The sequence below is a fragment of the Anas acuta genome, chromosome 6 (assembly GCF_963932015.1).
Source record: "Anas acuta chromosome 6, bAnaAcu1.1, whole genome shotgun sequence".
NCBI classification, from domain to species: Eukaryota; Metazoa; Chordata; class Aves; order Anseriformes; family Anatidae; genus Anas; species Anas acuta.
This window is the reverse complement of record NC_088984.1, coordinates 19,321,127-19,339,480: the sequence shown is the minus strand read 5'-3', so window position 1 is coordinate 19,339,480 and position 18,354 is coordinate 19,321,127. Positions and strand designations below refer to the sequence as shown.

Sequence of the window (18,354 nt, the reverse complement as noted above, 5' to 3'; positions counted from 1 at the left end):
CAGATCGATTATATTGATGGTGTCTGTTTTTAATCCCTTTATCTGTACTTTGTATATACTATGAATGTTACTAGTTAAAAAAGTAAAATATGTAGACATTGTAGAATCACACAGGCGGAACTTTCGTTCCCTTACCACCATCCTGAACCACAGAGAGGTTATTTTCAATAATCTCACAGTCATTTTTACCAGACACAGGAGGTACAAAATCTGTGCGTAAACTGGACAACAAAGAGATTACACATGCAAATCCAGTGCAGTTATTTTATATATAATATAATATTTTATATATAATATATATTATGTATATATATATATAATTATATATATATTTATATAGGGTAGGAAGGTATTTCATATTCAAAGATATTATATATATATAAACTTTTGAGACTGTGTAGGTAAAATTGTAGCTAAAAGTAGAGTTGCAGCAATTTTAAATAATTTATTTCTCTGAGTCATATAAAACGGTTAAATTAAAACTTCCCTTCACATAGTAAATGCAATAGTAACTTACTTTTTCTAGGCAGAAGCAGTCTGTCTAGACAATTTAAAACTTTATATTTTCTTAAGATTTCTTGAGACTACTTATCTTATGGACTTTCTTTCGGGACTGTTTGCATATTCTGTCTGGAAAATGCCAACCAGTGGTGGCATTCTCTAGTTTTTGGTTGTCAGAAAGTTAGAGCTGAGAAAAAGACTGCAGTTTACAACAAGGCAGTTTTACTCAGATATTTATTTTAACTTGTTCCACATAGAATTCATATGAATTTGCCTGAAGACTAGAATTTGTTTATTGTTTAAGTATTAGTAACTAATAATATACCACAGTAAATTATTTTTTGTGAATAAATCACTCATTTCTTACCACTGTCTCTTAATATTCCCTTCTATTTCTGTGTGCAAGTATGTTGCAAGAAAGTGTTTTATAGTTCAGAATGTTTACAATATTTGAGGTGTCTTTTTATTTAAAGATTTGATGGAAAATGTTAACAAACTTTGTTTTTAGGCAACATTTAAAGGATGGATGGACATAATGTATGCTGCTGTTGACTCTAGAGAAGTAAGTGCAATGTAAAATTCACTGAGTTTAAACAAATACAAGATTAATGTGATGCTTCTTGAATGGCATTTGAAATAAAGAAACAAAGAATAAATACAAAATACTGGTATTTTTTGATATAGATCTTAAATTATAAAGTAATTAAGTGCATACATTTTAATAAGTAAAAAAAAATAATAATAATATGGAAGTTGACCTACATAAAGTTTTGCTGCTTTAATAAGTTAATAAGTAACCTATGTGTAACATTGAGTAACATAACTAGTGAAATTTGACATTTAGTTTCCTATGGATTTCTGTCACTGGGAGTGTACAATTGTATAGATCATATTTTTTTCGTTTCCTAAATAAATAAATAAATAAATAAATAAATAAATAAAGCAAGTGACAGCGCCTGCAGTAGCTAATCCAGAGCTGCATGCTGCACTCTGACAATCTCAAAAACTAAAATGGCGGAATTTTTCCCGTTTAAATGCAGGTATTTGTTTGCATCTCTCCTCTGTCCAACTACTGATCTGCATACAATCCATAGGAGCTGAATTACTTTTGATACTTGCATACTTCTGTCAAATTTAGTAGGTTATACATGAAACATCAAGTGCTATTAGAGACGAGCTGGCAGACTTAAAGGGAAGGAAAGGTGGGTCTGTGGGTGCATTCACAAATGCCTGTATTAAATAAATTTGCAAGATCAAAGATTAAGTGTAGGATAAGCTCCAAAATAGCTAATCTGCATCCCCCTCTCTCTTTCCTTGTTGCTTTCCATCTGGTTGCAGCTTCTGTATCTGCTCAGTCTTCTGTAATTTGTCTTCACTGTTATCGGTGATGTATTGCTGTTTTTCTATGTTATATAGGTAGGGAAACAGCCCAAGTATGAGGATAACCTATACATGTATCTTTACTTTGTTGCCTTTATCATCTTTGGATCGTTTTTCACCCTAAATTTATTCATTGGTGTCATCATAGATAACTTCAACCAACAAAAAAAGAAGATAAGTATCACCATGTTTCATTTTCATGATACCTCATTGTCACTGAGCATCCAGCAAAGTTATGTATTATGTCAAGGATCCTGAAACTATTGATCAGTACTGCAAGATGAGAGAGAGTTAGAAAACTGTGTCATAAGTTGGTAGTGAGTTTGTAAGAGAAAAAATTATTGATGTGTGAAAATGTGTTCTCTTGCCTTTTTTTTTTTTTTTCCCAGCTGAAAAGGTTTATGTTATTCAAATGAGCACAGGTTTGTGTCAAGAACTCCAGGAGGATTAAAGTAGATCAAAATGCAAACTATTATGGCAAGTTAAGTTCTATTTGGGTATGACGGCAAGTTAAATTCTATTTGCTGTCTATAAACTTTAAATGTTGTATACAGTAGTCTTATTTTTCAGTACGTTCTGTTCTGTTTGAAACAGAATGATACTGGAACTTTTTTTAATAAAAAGGGTGCCACTAAGTGGCAGAACATAATTTTGTAGAAACATACACTTATTGCCTAGGCTCATACTCATGATTCTGGATGGCTTGTCAGATTTGATTCATTGTACTCAAAGAAAGATACTGCTAGACTTACTGTGATGGAAAATTCCAGTGAATCTTTGTGTATGCCATGTATAGAAATCTGCATGGAAGATAGCATGCTGGAATGAATTCTTGTAAAAAATCTTTAACAAACAAAAACAAAAACAATTTTTTCACCTCTTAAACTCTTCAGATGGTCTGTTAAAGTAATCTAATCCTGACAGTAAGTTTTTTGGATAATCTTTCCTGAATAAGTCCAGTGAAATGTACTCAGTCATGGTCTACAGGAAAAGATTAAATATTTCAGGTAATCTAAGATACAAATAAATGTGTTACACTTTGACATTCTCATTTGAATTCTGAGAGATTTTAACTTTTTGTCTCTTTGACAGTACTTTTCCTCTCACTGTGCTCTGTAGAGAGAGCATAAATTGTCGTAAAAAATTATTCTCTCACTGAGGTGTATGGAAATACTTGTCTCTTGGATAGGAAGTTTGGTCTTGCAATTCTTTTAGTCCTCTTTTTCCTCACAGCTTTGCAGTGTTTCATTTCTTCTGATTTTTCCTCCATCTTGCTTCAATTTTTCTGTCCATTTCTCTCTTTAGCCCTCAGAAGGAGAGATCTTGCCCTATATCATAGAGGTTTCCCAGCATGGCTTGTGAAATCTAACCCTTGGAGTTAAGATTCTTATTTATTTATTTATTTATTTTTAAATCTGCCAGTCCAGTATATCTGACTACAAGGTTTTTGGTCATAAACATGAAAGAAACATGGAAAAAAGCCTACCACTTGAAATTGGAGTGTGTAGCTTTGTATTTTGCTGCTCCAGATCTTCTGAGTCTCATCTACACACCCAAATAAGGGAAAGAAAGAGTTTGTGCTTACAAAACTGAGGTCGTCTTTATCCTCCAGTAAGATGTCCCCATACACACACACGTTGACTAACATCAGGGGCTTCTAAGACTTACAGGGAGTTGGTTCAGTTTCATCTGATTCTGCAAGAGAAAGCCTAAGGAAGCTATGTACATGCTATTGGCATTTTTGTCGGTCTGTATATACGAAGGTGCCTTTCTGGCATTGTGGTATCCTTGTACTTTTGTAGCTATTGTAACTGTCACCAAAAAAGTTAAATGGGCAGGGAAACATTCTATTTGTGTGCTATTATTCACTTAACACAGCTAATTAGCAATCACTACTGGCCTGTGTTTTGAGCATATAGAGGCACCTGTGCTCATAGAAATGCATAGGACGTGTAGGGTGTGGTTACCCAGCAATATTCTTGTCTTTGTTTTACCTTCACATCATGGAAAGATACCTGTTTTGGGCAATGTTGCTGGGATATGAATGGGAAAGACATGTTGCAATATACTCTCCCTGTGTAGTTAAACTACGTGCATTTCTTTGGTCCCTGAGTGCAACCCACATTCAGCACATTAGTTGCCTTGGGGAAAATATATTCCACTAGCTGTCAAATTGCTGTTTCAGTCCTCAAAGGCGTATAAGGTGTATGACACCTTGAGACAGCCGTTCTTCCAATGAATCACAGACACAGTGATGTTCACAATTTATAGCAATTTATAGTCATCAGTGAGGCAGCAGAAGAAATGCCCAGTTCAATGCCAGTTCCTTTAAAGTGTTGTGGTTGTTTGTTTATTTTGTTTTATTTTTATTTTGTGTGTGTTTGTTTTGTTTTTGTCGTTTTGAAATTTCTGCTGGTTAAAATCTGATAGATTCACACTTCGACCATAATAACGAATTAGTTTCTTCTTGTTTTTTTTGTTTTTTTTTTTTTTTTTCCAGAACCCTAGGTCTCTAATACCTGAATTTTACTTCAATATGTGATTTATGAGGAGAGCAGACTGTACAAAATCCCTTTTGATTTCTAAATCTTCATATCTGTGTGTAGCTATAGCTGAAAGGCTACACGTGTTCAGATTCATTATTACTTGATTGAGAAGGCTGACACAGTATTTGACAAAGTCATATTCAACTGTGACTGAAATTCATTTTCAAATGCTATTGCTTTGGCATCATGCATACCTGGAATGTATTTGAAATCAAGTGCATGGAAGAAGAGTTGTCAAAACTTGTCAAAAATAGTATTTTAAGAAGTATTACATACGACAGTTTTAATAGCATTCTCTTCAGATTGCTGTCCCATTATTCAGGCCAGAAAACACAAAGAGTATTCCAATGCTTTTTGATGCCCTTATTGATGGAGAGGGATGATCATACCCCAGACATGCACAGTAGTACTACTGTGGCAGCAAGTATCTGATCAGAGATACCTGTACCCATATGATAAAATGAGGATTCTGATAGCTAACTAACGTCAGTGATTTCTTGCTCTTCATAGTTGCTCTCTGAAGACCTGTCAGCTCTAAATGAACCTTTCTATCTTTGAAGCTCTTTTATTTCTGACTGATTGATTTACAGTGTGGAGTTCATGATGTACACATCCATACAATGGATGTATTTTTAAAAGTTGTTTTTTACATTGTTTTACATACAATGTGTATTTTTACAAGTTTTTCCGTACTTATTTAAATGAATTATATTTAACCACTTCTGGTTTTTTGTTTGTTTTACGTAACAGATAAAAGTTGTTTTCTATTTCATTTCCTTAGTTTGTTTCATTCTTCCAGCAAGGCTTGCAAAATACTTTAATGATCTTTGATATAATTACTGTATTTTTTTTAAATATCTACACGTAAGAATGAATGCATGGTTCATACAAATGTAAATTAATTGATATAAATACTTGGCTGTAATCAGTTTTTATTTTTTATTATTTTACCTTGGAGGTCAAGATATTTTTATGACAGAAGAACAGAAGAAATACTATAATGCAATGAAGAAGTTGGGTTCCAAAAAACCACAAAAACCTATACCTAGACCAACGGTAAGAATATGTGCTACTCTGGTGTCGTCTAAGTTTAGTAACAGAAGTATCTTTACTACCAAAAGTCTCCCTTAGAGTTGATTGAAATTCTCTGAATTTCAAAGCAGAAACATGTATATATTCTGCAGGAAAAGTCTCTCATAGTTGTTATGCCTGGGGAAATACAGAATCAAAGGATATGGTAAAGTAAAAGTCTGTTGTGTTTTGAGGGGAAAACAAAAAACCTGGCAAATAGAAAAGTTACTAGAGAGTGCTTCTAGATTTTTCTGCTTTTTGCTTGGTTGTACGTTTTGGGGGAGGAAGGAACAAAGAAGTAGAATAGAAAAAATGTTAATTACATGCAGCATACTGCAACATACGTTTTCTTTTTTCTCCCTTCAGAATAAATTGCAAGGCTTGGTATTTGATATTGTAACAAAGCAAGCATTTGACATCAGCATTATGGTCCTCATCTGTCTTAACATGGTCACCATGATGATAGAAACAGATGACCAGGGTGACCTGATGCAAAATATTTTATACTGGATTAACTTGGTATTTGTTGTGCTTTTCACTGGAGAATGTGTCTTCAAACTGTTCTCACTACGATATTATTACTTCACCATTGGCTGGAATATATTTGATTTTGTGGTTGTTATTCTCTCAATAGTAGGTAAGAAACTCTTATATTTCAAATGAAATACAGTAAGGTATATTTTAAACGTTTTATCTTTGCAAAATTTTACTGATTAGAGGAATACTTAATTTTCATTTCTCCTGATTATTTAGGAAGTGCGAAGCATACTTGAGAATAGTACCTGCTCAGTAATTCCATATCAAATTTAATACTCACATTTTCGAAGAGTGCTGGAAAAAAATCTCAAATTACCCATAGCAGATTAAAAACTATTGACTCATCCTCCAATTAAAATTTCCAGAAATTCCACAAATAGGGTTGTTCTTTATTCTTACTCTTTGTTGTGGATTATGTTACCCTTTTAATTTTATTTTTATCTTTCACAGGTATGTTTTTAGCTAAGGTGATTGAAAAGTATTTTGTGTCCCCCACATTATTCCGAGTTGTACGACTTGCCAGAATAGGTCGAATCCTGCGTCTCATTAAAGGCGCTAAGGGAATCCGCACTCTGCTCTTTGCTTTGATGATGTCTCTTCCTGCTTTGTTCAACATTGGCCTGCTGCTGTTCCTGGTCATGTTTATCTATGCGATATTTGGCATGTCCAACTTTGCCTATGTTAAGAAGGAAGCTGGGATTGATGACATGTTCAACTTTGAAACATTTGGCAACAGCATGATCTGCCTATTTCAAATCACCACATCTGCTGGCTGGGACGGTTTGTTAGCCCCAATTCTGAACAGTGGGAAGCCAGACTGTGACCCTGAGAAACCTCATCCAGGAAGCTCTGTTAAAGGAGACTGCGGCAACCCTTCCGTTGGGATTTTCTTCTTTGTCAGCTACATCATCATATCCTTTCTGGTAGTGGTGAACATGTACATTGCTGTGATTTTGGAGAATTTTGGTGTTGCCACTGAAGAAAGTGCTGAACCTTTGGGTGAGGATGACTTTGAGATGTTCTATGAGGTTTGGGAAAAATACGATCCAGATGCCACACAATTCATAGAATATAACAAACTGTCTGATTTTGCAGCTTCTCTGGACCCTCCTCTTAATATACCAAAACCAAATACAATTCAGCTTATTGCAATGGATCTGCCCATGGTAAGCGGTGACAGAATTCACTGCCTTGACATCTTGTTTGCTTTCACAAAGCGTGTTTTGGGGGAAAGTGATGAGATGGATGCCCTCAGAATCCAGATGGAAGATCGTTTTATGGCAGCCAATCCTTCTAAAGTCTCCTATGAACCAATCACAACCACATTAAAACGCAAACAGGAGGAAGTGTCTGCTACTATTATTCAGCGTGCTTATAGATGCTATCTTTTAAGGCAGTCAATAAAGAAACTTTTATATATGTATCGCAAAGATGGGGCTGATCTCCTTAGCAAAAAATGTATGACTTTTGGTAAGCTAAATGAAAACTCCCCTCCAGAGAAAATGGATATGACTACATCCACCACATCTCCACCTTCTTATGATAGTGTAACAAAACCAGAAAAGGAAAAATATGAAGATGACAAATCAGAAAAAGAAGACAAGGGGAAAGACAGAAAAGGAAATAAAAAGTAAAAGAGGACATAAATATATGGTCTGTGATGGCTGTTTACAGCCTGAGAAGATGATGTTTTTATCAATAATACTTTTATTGGAGGATTATGCCAAAATGACAAATTTTTACATATTTACCCATATTTACTACAGTCAGTGCCTGTACCAAAATAATGACTTTTGTCATTAGTAAACCCTGTATGTAAGAGGGAAACAGCCTTGCCAGAAAAGTAGCTTTTATTACCAGCTGACATTAATGGAGAGGAGACTCTAAATTTCCTCTTGGACTGTATTGACCTTGAATTGGATGCAAAATTACCAGTCATAAGTCTGTATTTTGTGGAATAAATGTATCCACTGTGTACATTTCATCTGCTAAATTCCATTTGTGTAATTTCTTTTGGTGATCTCATTTGCTTTAATTCACATACTATTATTTGTAATTCTACTGTGTTGAGGAAAAAGGTAAATACTCTTCAGAGGAACACACATGTTAGGAATACATACTTATATCATCATAATGTGAACATAGTTATCTTCAAGTGACCACTTCTAAAAGCAGAAAGACAAGATTCCAGATTCTTGGGCCTCTCTAGAGCAAATGATGCAGAACAGAGCTTAAAAAAATAACTTATCAGGAAACAAAACAAGGGAAGAAATCACTTTCACAGAAAGAAGGTTGGTAGTTTGATCTCTTTATTGAACCTTCATTTATTACACAGTCCTATTCAGGTAATAATTTAAATAAATCATGCTACATGCAATTCCTGTTTTGAAAAATATGAAACTACAATCTAAAATCTTTAAGGGTCCAAGATAGCACTTAGTTCCTGAGGGTTTTAAACAATTCTATCACAGAAAAGCTGTAAAAAACAATTTTTGCCTATAGGGAATTACTGAAATAAAGTGGTAATCTTTTTTAAATTTATTTATTTATTTTTAGAAAATCTTTAGACCCACTAATAAGTGGCTTTGAAACTCCATTCTAAAGTCAATCTCTACAGGTTTTATTTATTTTGTATAAATAAAACCCATTTAAGACAATAATAAAAGCTATATGTATAAACTGATAGCAATATACCTACTGGGACAAATATTGCTTTAGTGTATACCTCATGCTGACATTTCTGTAATTTGTAGAAATGGACCATGACAGAGACCTGTACATTGGAGGTGGTTTCAACCCCTATGGCATTCTAGTCAGGTTTCCACTGTATGAAATGCAATCTTCCATACAAGGCTGAGGTGACCAAAAGGATGTGCTTGAATCAGCTTTGTCCTGCACTGTGGTTTACATCACTTTTTTTTTCTCATTGGGGCTTATACTTCATATGCAAGTAAAATGTCCTCTGTTACTTAATCAGTTGTTTTACACAGTGGTATCTGTTTGAAGAGAGACAGTGACCTAAATACTGTATTTATTGCATCAAATATGTACCCTACTAAGTGTAGCTTATAACGTTTCAATAGATAGCTTGATATATTCTGTAATACTCCAAATAATTGGGAAGCTTTAGCATTGCTTGCTTTTAGCATGCTTGCTGCTATTATCCTACAGCTATTCAAGTCTAAGATGGAAAGACAAGTGAATGGTAGAAAGTACAAAAACTGTTCGAGACCATCATTCCTCATACCAGTAAGCAATAGTTTGCTGTTATTATAGATTTTATTTTGAGTTTAGTAATCAATAATATGCAGTGAATAACCAGACCACACAGGATAAGTATATTGCTTAACTTGATAAAAATGTGGGGTTATTGAAAATAACTTTTATAATATATATCTCTCAATATTGATCTATTCATGTTGTTTTGCAAATAATTTTGTTTTAAACATTTTGTGCATACGAGAGGATACTACAAATATGTTCACACTGTTAGTCATTTTTATTGCTTTCTATCTGTGACAATTTATTGCTGGGAAACCTAAGATACAATGTGAATTGGCAATTGCAATTTTTTGCAAAATAGACTTTAATAAGGAATAGTTTTAAAAGAAATAGTAGTAAAGAAAAAAGTAGTTCTTTGTATGTGACACAAGATAGAAGACTTTCTTTTGAAATCATACTGATGTCTGTCAATTTTCAGGTTGTTCTTAGTCACAGAAACCCTACTTTTGCCGTGTTAGTCTCATGCTGTCTGCTGGTCCCATTAATTCATGCTGCAGTACTAGTGTTTTAAATATAATTTGCTATTCAAAATCTTTCTTCGTGAGAATAAATAGTGACCTTCTATAATGGACAGTGGAATACCTTGCATTTCTTACAAAAGAAAATATAGATGGGCTTCTGCTTTTACAGAAACTGTTTACTTGCGGTGTACTGGTGAACTGCATGCAGGAAGTTGTTTTACCAAAAGTAACAACATTGCTAACAACCCAAAAGAATAAAGATAACATTTTTATATACTCATTTTAGTCTTTGTGTTTTTATTGTATGAAGTTAATACAGTCTAACAAGTAATTGGTAAAACTAGGGGTGAACCACTTCTGATGCCATTACAGGCACGCAGGAGGTTGCAAACAGGCAGCAGGATGTGGGGCAAGTGGACATGTGCATGGAGTAATTAATGATTTTTTTCATATCTCTTGTGAAGGCTACTGTATACTTGGGTTAATAGAGCTAACAGGAGGGGGAAAAAAAAAAAAGACAACCTCAAGTATGTTATATTTTCTAGAACAACATGTATGTTTATTGTAGTATTGTAGTTATACCTAATTTCAGTTAATTTATTTTCTGTGCTTGTGTCTGTGTCCAGAGTAGTTATTGTTCTAAGAATACTTATACAAAACAGTAGCGTAAATGTTCTGTAAAAATTCTTGGTCATTGAATTGCTGATTGAAGCAATTCTGCTGATTGAAGCAAAACTGTTTAAGTCAGTGCTAGATAGGTAGGTAGATAAATTTTATGTGTAATAAGCATGGAATGCTTATCTAAAAATTTTTACTATGAATATGGTAATGTGCAGAAGTGTATGTGAGATCATTTATAATATCAGTTTGATTATGGTTTCAATAAACAAAATGTTAAGTGAAGTCATTCACCATTTTTGTTGAGTCCAATTGTAAACTTTTTGGTTCTTTGCAGAAAGAGTAGTAGATTTGCAGATTTGAATATTATAATATTTGAATAAACTTTGATCCTTTTATATTTCTTTGAAGTTATTCCAGTATACCTGGAAGTTATTTGCCATAATGGCAGACAGTTGACTTGCAGTCTTCCTCCTTAACATGCAGGTATAAAGAATATTCATGTTTTAATGTTGATACATGAGAGATGTTTCAGCATAGTGGTTCAGTCATATATGAGCATGTAAAACATTAAGCAAAACTCTCACAGCAGAAGGTCTCTGCACTCTCTTACTATCGTGGTTCACAGAAAATGAAAGATGAGTAAGAAAGGTTCCCTTAAAATTTTCTGAGAAAAGAGCCTTCTTTACTCTTTCTAACACACACACACACACACACACACACACACACATTATTTTTAAGCAGAAATGTATGTTCCTGATATTATAAATACATCAAATTCATTAAAAGAGCATCTCTCCTTTAGCTGTTGTTTAGCTGCATTAAGACTTGAAATAGAAATTTAAACCTCACAGCATCCAGTAGAGGGCACAAACACCTACCAGATGATCGTGGTACTCATGGTGTCTTCTGCCACAGAATAAAGAAATAAAAATTGCAGTCACTGACGCAGGAAATATCCTATAGCTTTGCACATAATTTATATTTATATATATATATTTTTTATTATTATTATTTTTTCTAGTGGACATGATAATTCATCTTGTTTTGTAAAGATAGCCTCGTTGGTAATGATCTGTGACCTGGCTAGCAGCTTTTGCATTTAGGTTCTCTACAATAATATGTGGCCCTATATCTGTCTAGAGCTGACATGATGTTAAGAACTGTCACACTTGTCCAGCTTACTAAAATACAACCTAAGGGTGTCTATTAAACGCACTGGGGAATTCCACAGATAACATTGCTTTTGTTAATATGCGTTATTCAGTTCCACTGTGCACATATAATAGAGCTTCCACCTTCTAAAAGAGTCAAATATTGATGTGTCTCATTTGCATGTCAAACAATCCTAAACATGAAGTATTATTAAAAATGCTTTGGTTTTCTTTGGACCTAGAAAATTCTTACAATACTCTTTCAGTAGTATAGTATATATTCAGAAAGGCTTATCTAGCTTTATAATGCATTAGAAGAAATATCCTGAAATGTCTGCAGTGTAGGAATATATAATGGTTCACAAACCTCTGCATTAGCAACATCGTTTTCAGTGGAGGATGGTACCCATCATTCTCTAAGCACAGATAGGTTTTCTTTGTGATCCAGCATGCAGTCACCGTTACTTAGCATATTTTATATTTCCTTGCTGATCAGTGGGTGCACAGAGACACAGAGAAACACGTGTATCTTAGTGCTTGCCTAAAAAAAAAAATCATACTGCAGTGTAACCCAAGCAAAGTAAACTGCGGCACATTCTCATCCCTCTGGAGAGGGGAAATTGCATGCTGAAGCACACAGAAGCTCTACTGCAAGAATAATGTTTGATGAAAACAAGGAATGAAGGAATGGCACTTCATCAACAATTTATAACACACAGAAACAGCAGTGCTGGATATATTATGCACTTGCATTTTCTGTTGCCTTAAAATCATGTTGCTTTCTCTTTTACAGCAATCTTGGTGATTGTCTTTGTGGAATGAGATAGCCAATTAAAAAGAAAACTTTTTTTTTTTTTTTTTTTTTTTTTTTTTTTTTTCAGAAAATATATCTGAAACAATGTAATTAACTGTTTTAATTTTCAAAGCAGTAAATATCTGTAGCATGTATGTTCATAAATGGCCAGGGAATTGCTTACCCCTTTGTACTATTGCTTTATAAATATGTCACGCTTGCAGATACCATAGCAACCCCTGTCATGTGGTACTTTTCAATTACCAAAGTATACAATAGCTTTATGCTCATATTCTGCAGCAATACTTGCACTATCTCTCTGTAGAAGTATCTGTATATAATGTAAGCACTGCATCTTCACCCACTGAGTATGGCAAATTGGACTATTGCCTGCCTGATGCCACAAACATGATAATTGCTGGCAAAAACTAGAAAAATACTTTATCTAATGATAAGCACTATGAATCCCTATAACTTTATTTTCATGATGTCTCTCAATGTGATGTTAATGAGTAGAGGTTCATGCAGAATTCCTGCAAATAAAAATAGTATATTTATGTATATAAATTTTAATCATAGAAAATAGGGAATTGGATGTGCTTTGTATAGTGCTGGATAGGTGGGGAGATCAATTCAGGCCTCTGACAGCCTCTGTCTGGAGCTGCATGCACAGTCAAGAAATAAGAATTTGGGGAGTGGTACTGAAGAGCATTGTGAACTTGCCAGCTTTACCACTCTTGCTTTAAAAATAAAAATAAAATAAAAAATAAAAATAAAAATTTTTATATGACATGTTGCAACAATCTTTTAGATTTTTGTTGTTATTGTATGAAAATAAAAAATAAATAATAGTGAGAATGTGAAAAAAAGATAGTAACCAATTCAAATGTGGAGAAGACAGATAATAAAATGTAAACATGATTTTTCTACTTGTATTTTAGGAATAAAACCTTTTTCACATTTGAATTTTTCCCATATGAGAACAGCTTCATACATAGGAAATTTCAGAAGGTACAAGAAATAACTGATGACAGCAAAGGAAATTACAGTGCAGATACTGCTGAGAGGTTATTAATGTAAAATCTTTTGCGAAGTTAATTAGAAATTGGTGCATTCTAAAACTAAAAGAAAGTGCTAAAGAACATGACAGTGGAAAAAATCTGTAGCAGAGTATGATTAGAAATGGTTGTCTCAGTACAAAGGAATCTCTTTTTATGTGATGAGAGAGAAAAACATATTTGAAATCCTACGGTCAAACAATATTCTACATGTTTGTTAACATCCAAATTTTATGTGTATATATGTATGTGTATGCACCCTATCTATTGTATCTCAAAACCTTTTCCAAATGCCCAAATTCTTTGATAGCCCCCAAGTCTTGGTTTTAGGATATCAAGTCCAGTGAAAAGATATATGAGAAGGCCAACAACCGTATGTGAGTCAAATAAATAAGTTCTCTATCTTCCACAGTTCCGATACTAATCTCCAGAGGTAAATAATTAGTGAATTTTTGAGATGCATGTCTAACAGCTGAAAATTTTTTAACCATCTCAAAATTCATGTAACACTGTTTTGATACAAAGGGTTTACTACTTTTATCTATAATTCCATACTGAAGAGTGTACACTTGTTCCTCTAAACACAGGTTCTTTTTCTTTCAAAATTTAAGGCAGCTCTAGTGAAATATAATAGTCTCCATCTCTTTTCCTTCTTCTTCCTGCTCTTTCCACAGTCTAGAAGTGAAAGGACATGCCTTCCAAGCAGGAAGACCCAAAATCAATTTATTGCAGCAGATGGTTCAAACAGTGGAGCTGAAGAGTAATTGGATCAGCTGTAGCAGTTATTTCATGTGACAGCACCAGCAAATGGTGGTAGGTAACCTCATTATCAAGTAAACTTCAGCAGCAGTTAGAATAAATGTTAAAGAATGAAAAAATAAAACATTGTTCTTTAGTGAAGACATTAGAGAAAAGTTAAGTCTTTTAGGATTAATTAGATAATTAGTCACAAGGAATATTGTGTTTGTTCCACATAAAGCTGTAGACCTGTGTATGTATTATTCAAAAAAAACAAATACACCGCACTCAGCCCTCCCCCAAAGGGGTAGAAGACAGTCTCAAAGTGATTTAGAACAATTCTGAAACATGATAAAAGTACTGTCTAAAAATGTCCTGTTTACCTGTAAGCAGAAGCAGGTAATGGTTCATTTTTAGAGACCAATAAACAACTTACTTCCTACTTGCACTAACAGTGTTTTTTTGTTTTGTTTTTGTTTTGTTTTTATTTTTTGTAAAGAAGTTAGTTCTATCCTTCTAAAACATATACCATCTGACAAAAGTGATAAAGGGTTTTAGACAGTATCTAGCTCATTCATAACCCCTGCTGCATTTTGCTAGCAGTTTCTAGAGTGTAGTTAAATTTCAGGATAATTTCAGCTATGATCTTCTCTAACACTTCAGAAATTCTCTTGTGGTGCCAAATAACTTTTCTAAAATCTTGCTGATCACTAAGAGCCAGCTCTGAATTTCTGGCCTGTCTGAGTACGACTGGGATGCTGGTCAGGAAAGCCTTTCTTTGGAGACTACTGGCTGCTGGCCATTCCCATGACGAGGAACCCTGAGGCACCTGTAATGCCAAAAAGCTGCCATATTACCGACCTAAACTGAAGCTTAGCTGATTCCCTGGATGAGAGTCCAGCTGATTACTTCATTACTAATCCCAGCCTGTTCATTGAAGTTGCACAGGGTGTTATGGCAGCTACCAAGCAGGCAGAGAAATCTGTGTTTCAGCATACCACAAAGAGCACAGCATCTTAATCTTTCATTACATCTGTTTGTTACACAACATTGTTAACACAATGGTTAACAACTCATTCCTCCATTCTGCCCGCTGTGGTGAAAATCGTGGGTGCAGAACTGGTCAGCTCTGTTGGTAAAGGCAGGTTTCTTCATCATGGTTTTCCTATCTTTACCATTTACCAGGGTATTAGGTGAAGGGAGAAAAAAAAAGGTAAGACATGAAAAGGAGGAGAAGCAGCTCCTCCGTTCAGAAAGCTTACAAGGAGGTGGGTGGAGTAGGCATAGACACAAAGGAACAAAATGAAACGGGGCAGTAACTTCTGTTCCAGACTGTCAAAGACTGAATTAGCTGAACTGGTTTATGACTAGCATTATAGGCAACCCACTGTTTAATTTAGTGTTAAGAAAAAAAGAAACAATAAAATCACGAGTCCACCAAAAAAGATGAAAAAATTTCAGCTTCATTTTAGCAATGCTCACGCCTATCAATACAAAATTATGCTCTTATTTTATAGACTTGCATCAAATTATTTTCAAGTATTCCAGCTTCCTTCCTTGAAGCTTCATACATTTATCTTGAATCTCCAGATTGTATGAATACAGTATGAACAATACTGATAGCCATAACTTTTATAAAACTAGTTTTCATACAATCACTGTTTCATTTAAGTGGGTATATTTTATATACCTGGGGTTTCCTTTACATTCCTTCTTTACATTCTTGAGACCTGTTCAGTGAGTAAGATCTGGTTCTGGTGACTCATTGTGATTTTTGCTTCAGTAGCACTTTTGACAGCTGGTATCTCTGGAAGTATCTCATCCTAACTAATTGTCAAGTAGAAGGCCTAAATTAGGCTGTAGTTTCACAAACATATTTAACTGCCATGATGTAAGTGAAAGAAGCCCTGCTCTTCCCTTTCCCCTAGGTTAGCACAACCATTTATGTTGCTCTGCAACAAACTAGCTTGAAGAACTGAAAACTCTGTGAGAACAGAAGTTGATATTTAACCTAGATAATTTTCCTATGTAGTTCATTATATGGCCGTAGAAATGCTTTTGACAGGCAAAAGGGAGGTGAGCTGTAGCAGGCAGTGCTGTTTTTACAAATACCAAATTATTACAAACTATAGTTCTGGATATCTCCTGGTGGTCCCTCAAGTTTAAGCCTTGGTGTTTTGCTTCCCTGGTAGAAAAGAAAGAAAAGGACAGAGTCAAGAGGGGAAAAAAAAATTATGAATTCTCCATTAAGAGAACTAAAAATGACAAATCAGAGCTTATAGTACCCTATACCAAAATAGAAATGTCATTCTAAGGCAAACCCAAAGTACTGTGTATGTTCAGTTTACAATGCTACATAGTCTGTTCCTAAAGACTGGAAATCATTACTTAAAATTGGTATCTTTTCATTTTTGTAATATAGATGAAAAATCTGTTTGTCATTCCATTGAACATCATTTGCTGCATAAAATTCATATTCCCAAAACAGAAATTTTTCCATATCAACAGTCTGATATTCATCAGAATTCTCAAAATACAATACGTTTTGAAATTAAGATATAATTAATTTATTTTCAGTTCATTTATTTAAGATAGTATTCAGTCACTAATCAAATGCACTAGTAGAAAGTAGGATGCAGAAGATGCTGCAAAGCAATGTTCTCCAAATTCAGTCAAAATATTTAAAATATATTCAGAAGTAGCTTTAGCTTACATAGCTTTATTTTGCATGCCCCCTGTGGTAGCTCATTTTATGGCATCAACTGCATGATGCAAAATATTTAAAGTATTTTCTTCAAAGTTTTGTCTAGCCAGGAAACTTTTCTTGATCTTTCAGCATCTTAATCCCAATAATCCATACATTTGTCACTTCCAAAATGGACTACTTCATATGTAGCTGCAGATTTATCAGCGAGTAATTTGTCTGCCCATAAGAGAAATAAAAATTGCGTAGCCTATCAACTTCGTTGACTTCTGAGAGATGTATTTTTGAACCTGGATCCTTTATGGCCCTTCTTGGAAATTACCTCTCCTTACCCAGTCTTGCCACAAACAATTAGACAGATGTATGACTGCAGTGAGGTCCATAACTAATTGAGTCTCATAAACATTCAAGTTCAGCTTCATCTTATCTGGAAGCATTTATAATAGACAGTCAATTTGATATGTTTGGTATGTGGTACTTGTACAAAATTTAGGATGTTATAAGAGGTCATCCATTCAGTGAATTTAATTTACTTTCAGGTTGACTTTCATCTTTTGGGTGCATCTTACTGTGTTATCTCCTGACATTCTGTGAATGTTTAGTTATTTAAAAACAAACAAACAAACAAACAAAAAACAAACAAACAAACAAACAAAAAAAGCCTTAGGTTTTCTTTCTGCATTTTGGGCATGTGTGAGAAATGATTAGTGAAGACTTCATAGAATCAGGAAATTAATACGATTTCGTCTTTCCTCTTCAGGATTTACATAACTTGGAAGTGCATCATGCATAAGGATATATATCACAGCTAGGTTTTCTAGGGATCAGAAGAGATTTTTTTTTTAAAGAGTTTTTATTCAATTAAAGATAAAGTCTTTGGATTCTGGAAATCTTATATAGAGCTTAATGTCTCCATGTTTTTTTTGTTTGTTTGTGTTTTGTTTTTTTTTTTAAACAAAAGATGTTGTAAACACATTTGTTACGATGCAGTTTGTTTTTATATTTCTACACTAATTGTTCTTAAGGTATATATAATCAAAATGGTGGAGCTGCATGTGATTAATCACATCTTAATGCCTGCCAGGTTGTACAATATCATTAAGACAATGTCCAATGAGGGTTATTTTTTTATTTTTTTATATTTTTTTACCATCTTGACACCCCACCTCTAATGGTGGGAGTTTTTATTGCTTTTCACAATTTACCAAGCTGGGAAGTACCACTAGGAAGTAGATTGTACCTAAGCTAAATTCACAGATGCCCAGATAGTGAGTCAACTCAATAGAGATGTATTTTGTTTCACTTTGTTCTTTTGCTCTATGATGAGGAGTCATTTGGTTTCTTCCTTTAACCGAAGAATGAAATGACAGTCTGTAGGCAGATCTATATAGCGGCCACTACCATCTAAATCCAACTAGAAAAGTAACATATAACTATCTTACATTTATTAGCAAGGCAGAAATTGTTCCTCCTTCAAAATTCCCCTCAATCATTAAATTTAACAAATTCAG

General features: G+C 34.1%; 1 protein-coding gene and 1 long non-coding RNA gene across 3 annotated transcripts in view; one reads left to right on the top strand and one right to left on the bottom strand.

Moving 5' to 3' along the window:
- Positions 1–12,388, top strand: part of LOC137858227 (sodium channel protein type 2 subunit alpha-like) — a 125,130-nt gene extending 112,742 nt beyond the window's left edge. For both annotated transcript variants that reach the window (XM_068685649.1, XM_068685650.1), the window contains 5 exons: positions 1,010–1,063; positions 1,918–2,055; positions 5,379–5,483; positions 5,865–6,135; positions 6,486–12,388. In XM_068685649.1, coding sequence (XP_068541750.1) covers positions 1,010–1,063; positions 1,918–2,055; positions 5,379–5,483; positions 5,865–6,135; positions 6,486–7,669 — 1,752 coding nt within the window. In that variant the 3' untranslated portion in view covers positions 7,670–12,388. The remainder of the gene's footprint in view (positions 1–1,009; positions 1,064–1,917; positions 2,056–5,378; positions 5,484–5,864; positions 6,136–6,485) is intronic.
- Positions 1–18,354, bottom strand: part of LOC137858228 (uncharacterized) — a 120,095-nt gene that overhangs the window by 62,414 nt on the left and 39,327 nt on the right. The gene's annotated exons all lie outside the window — the stretch shown is intronic.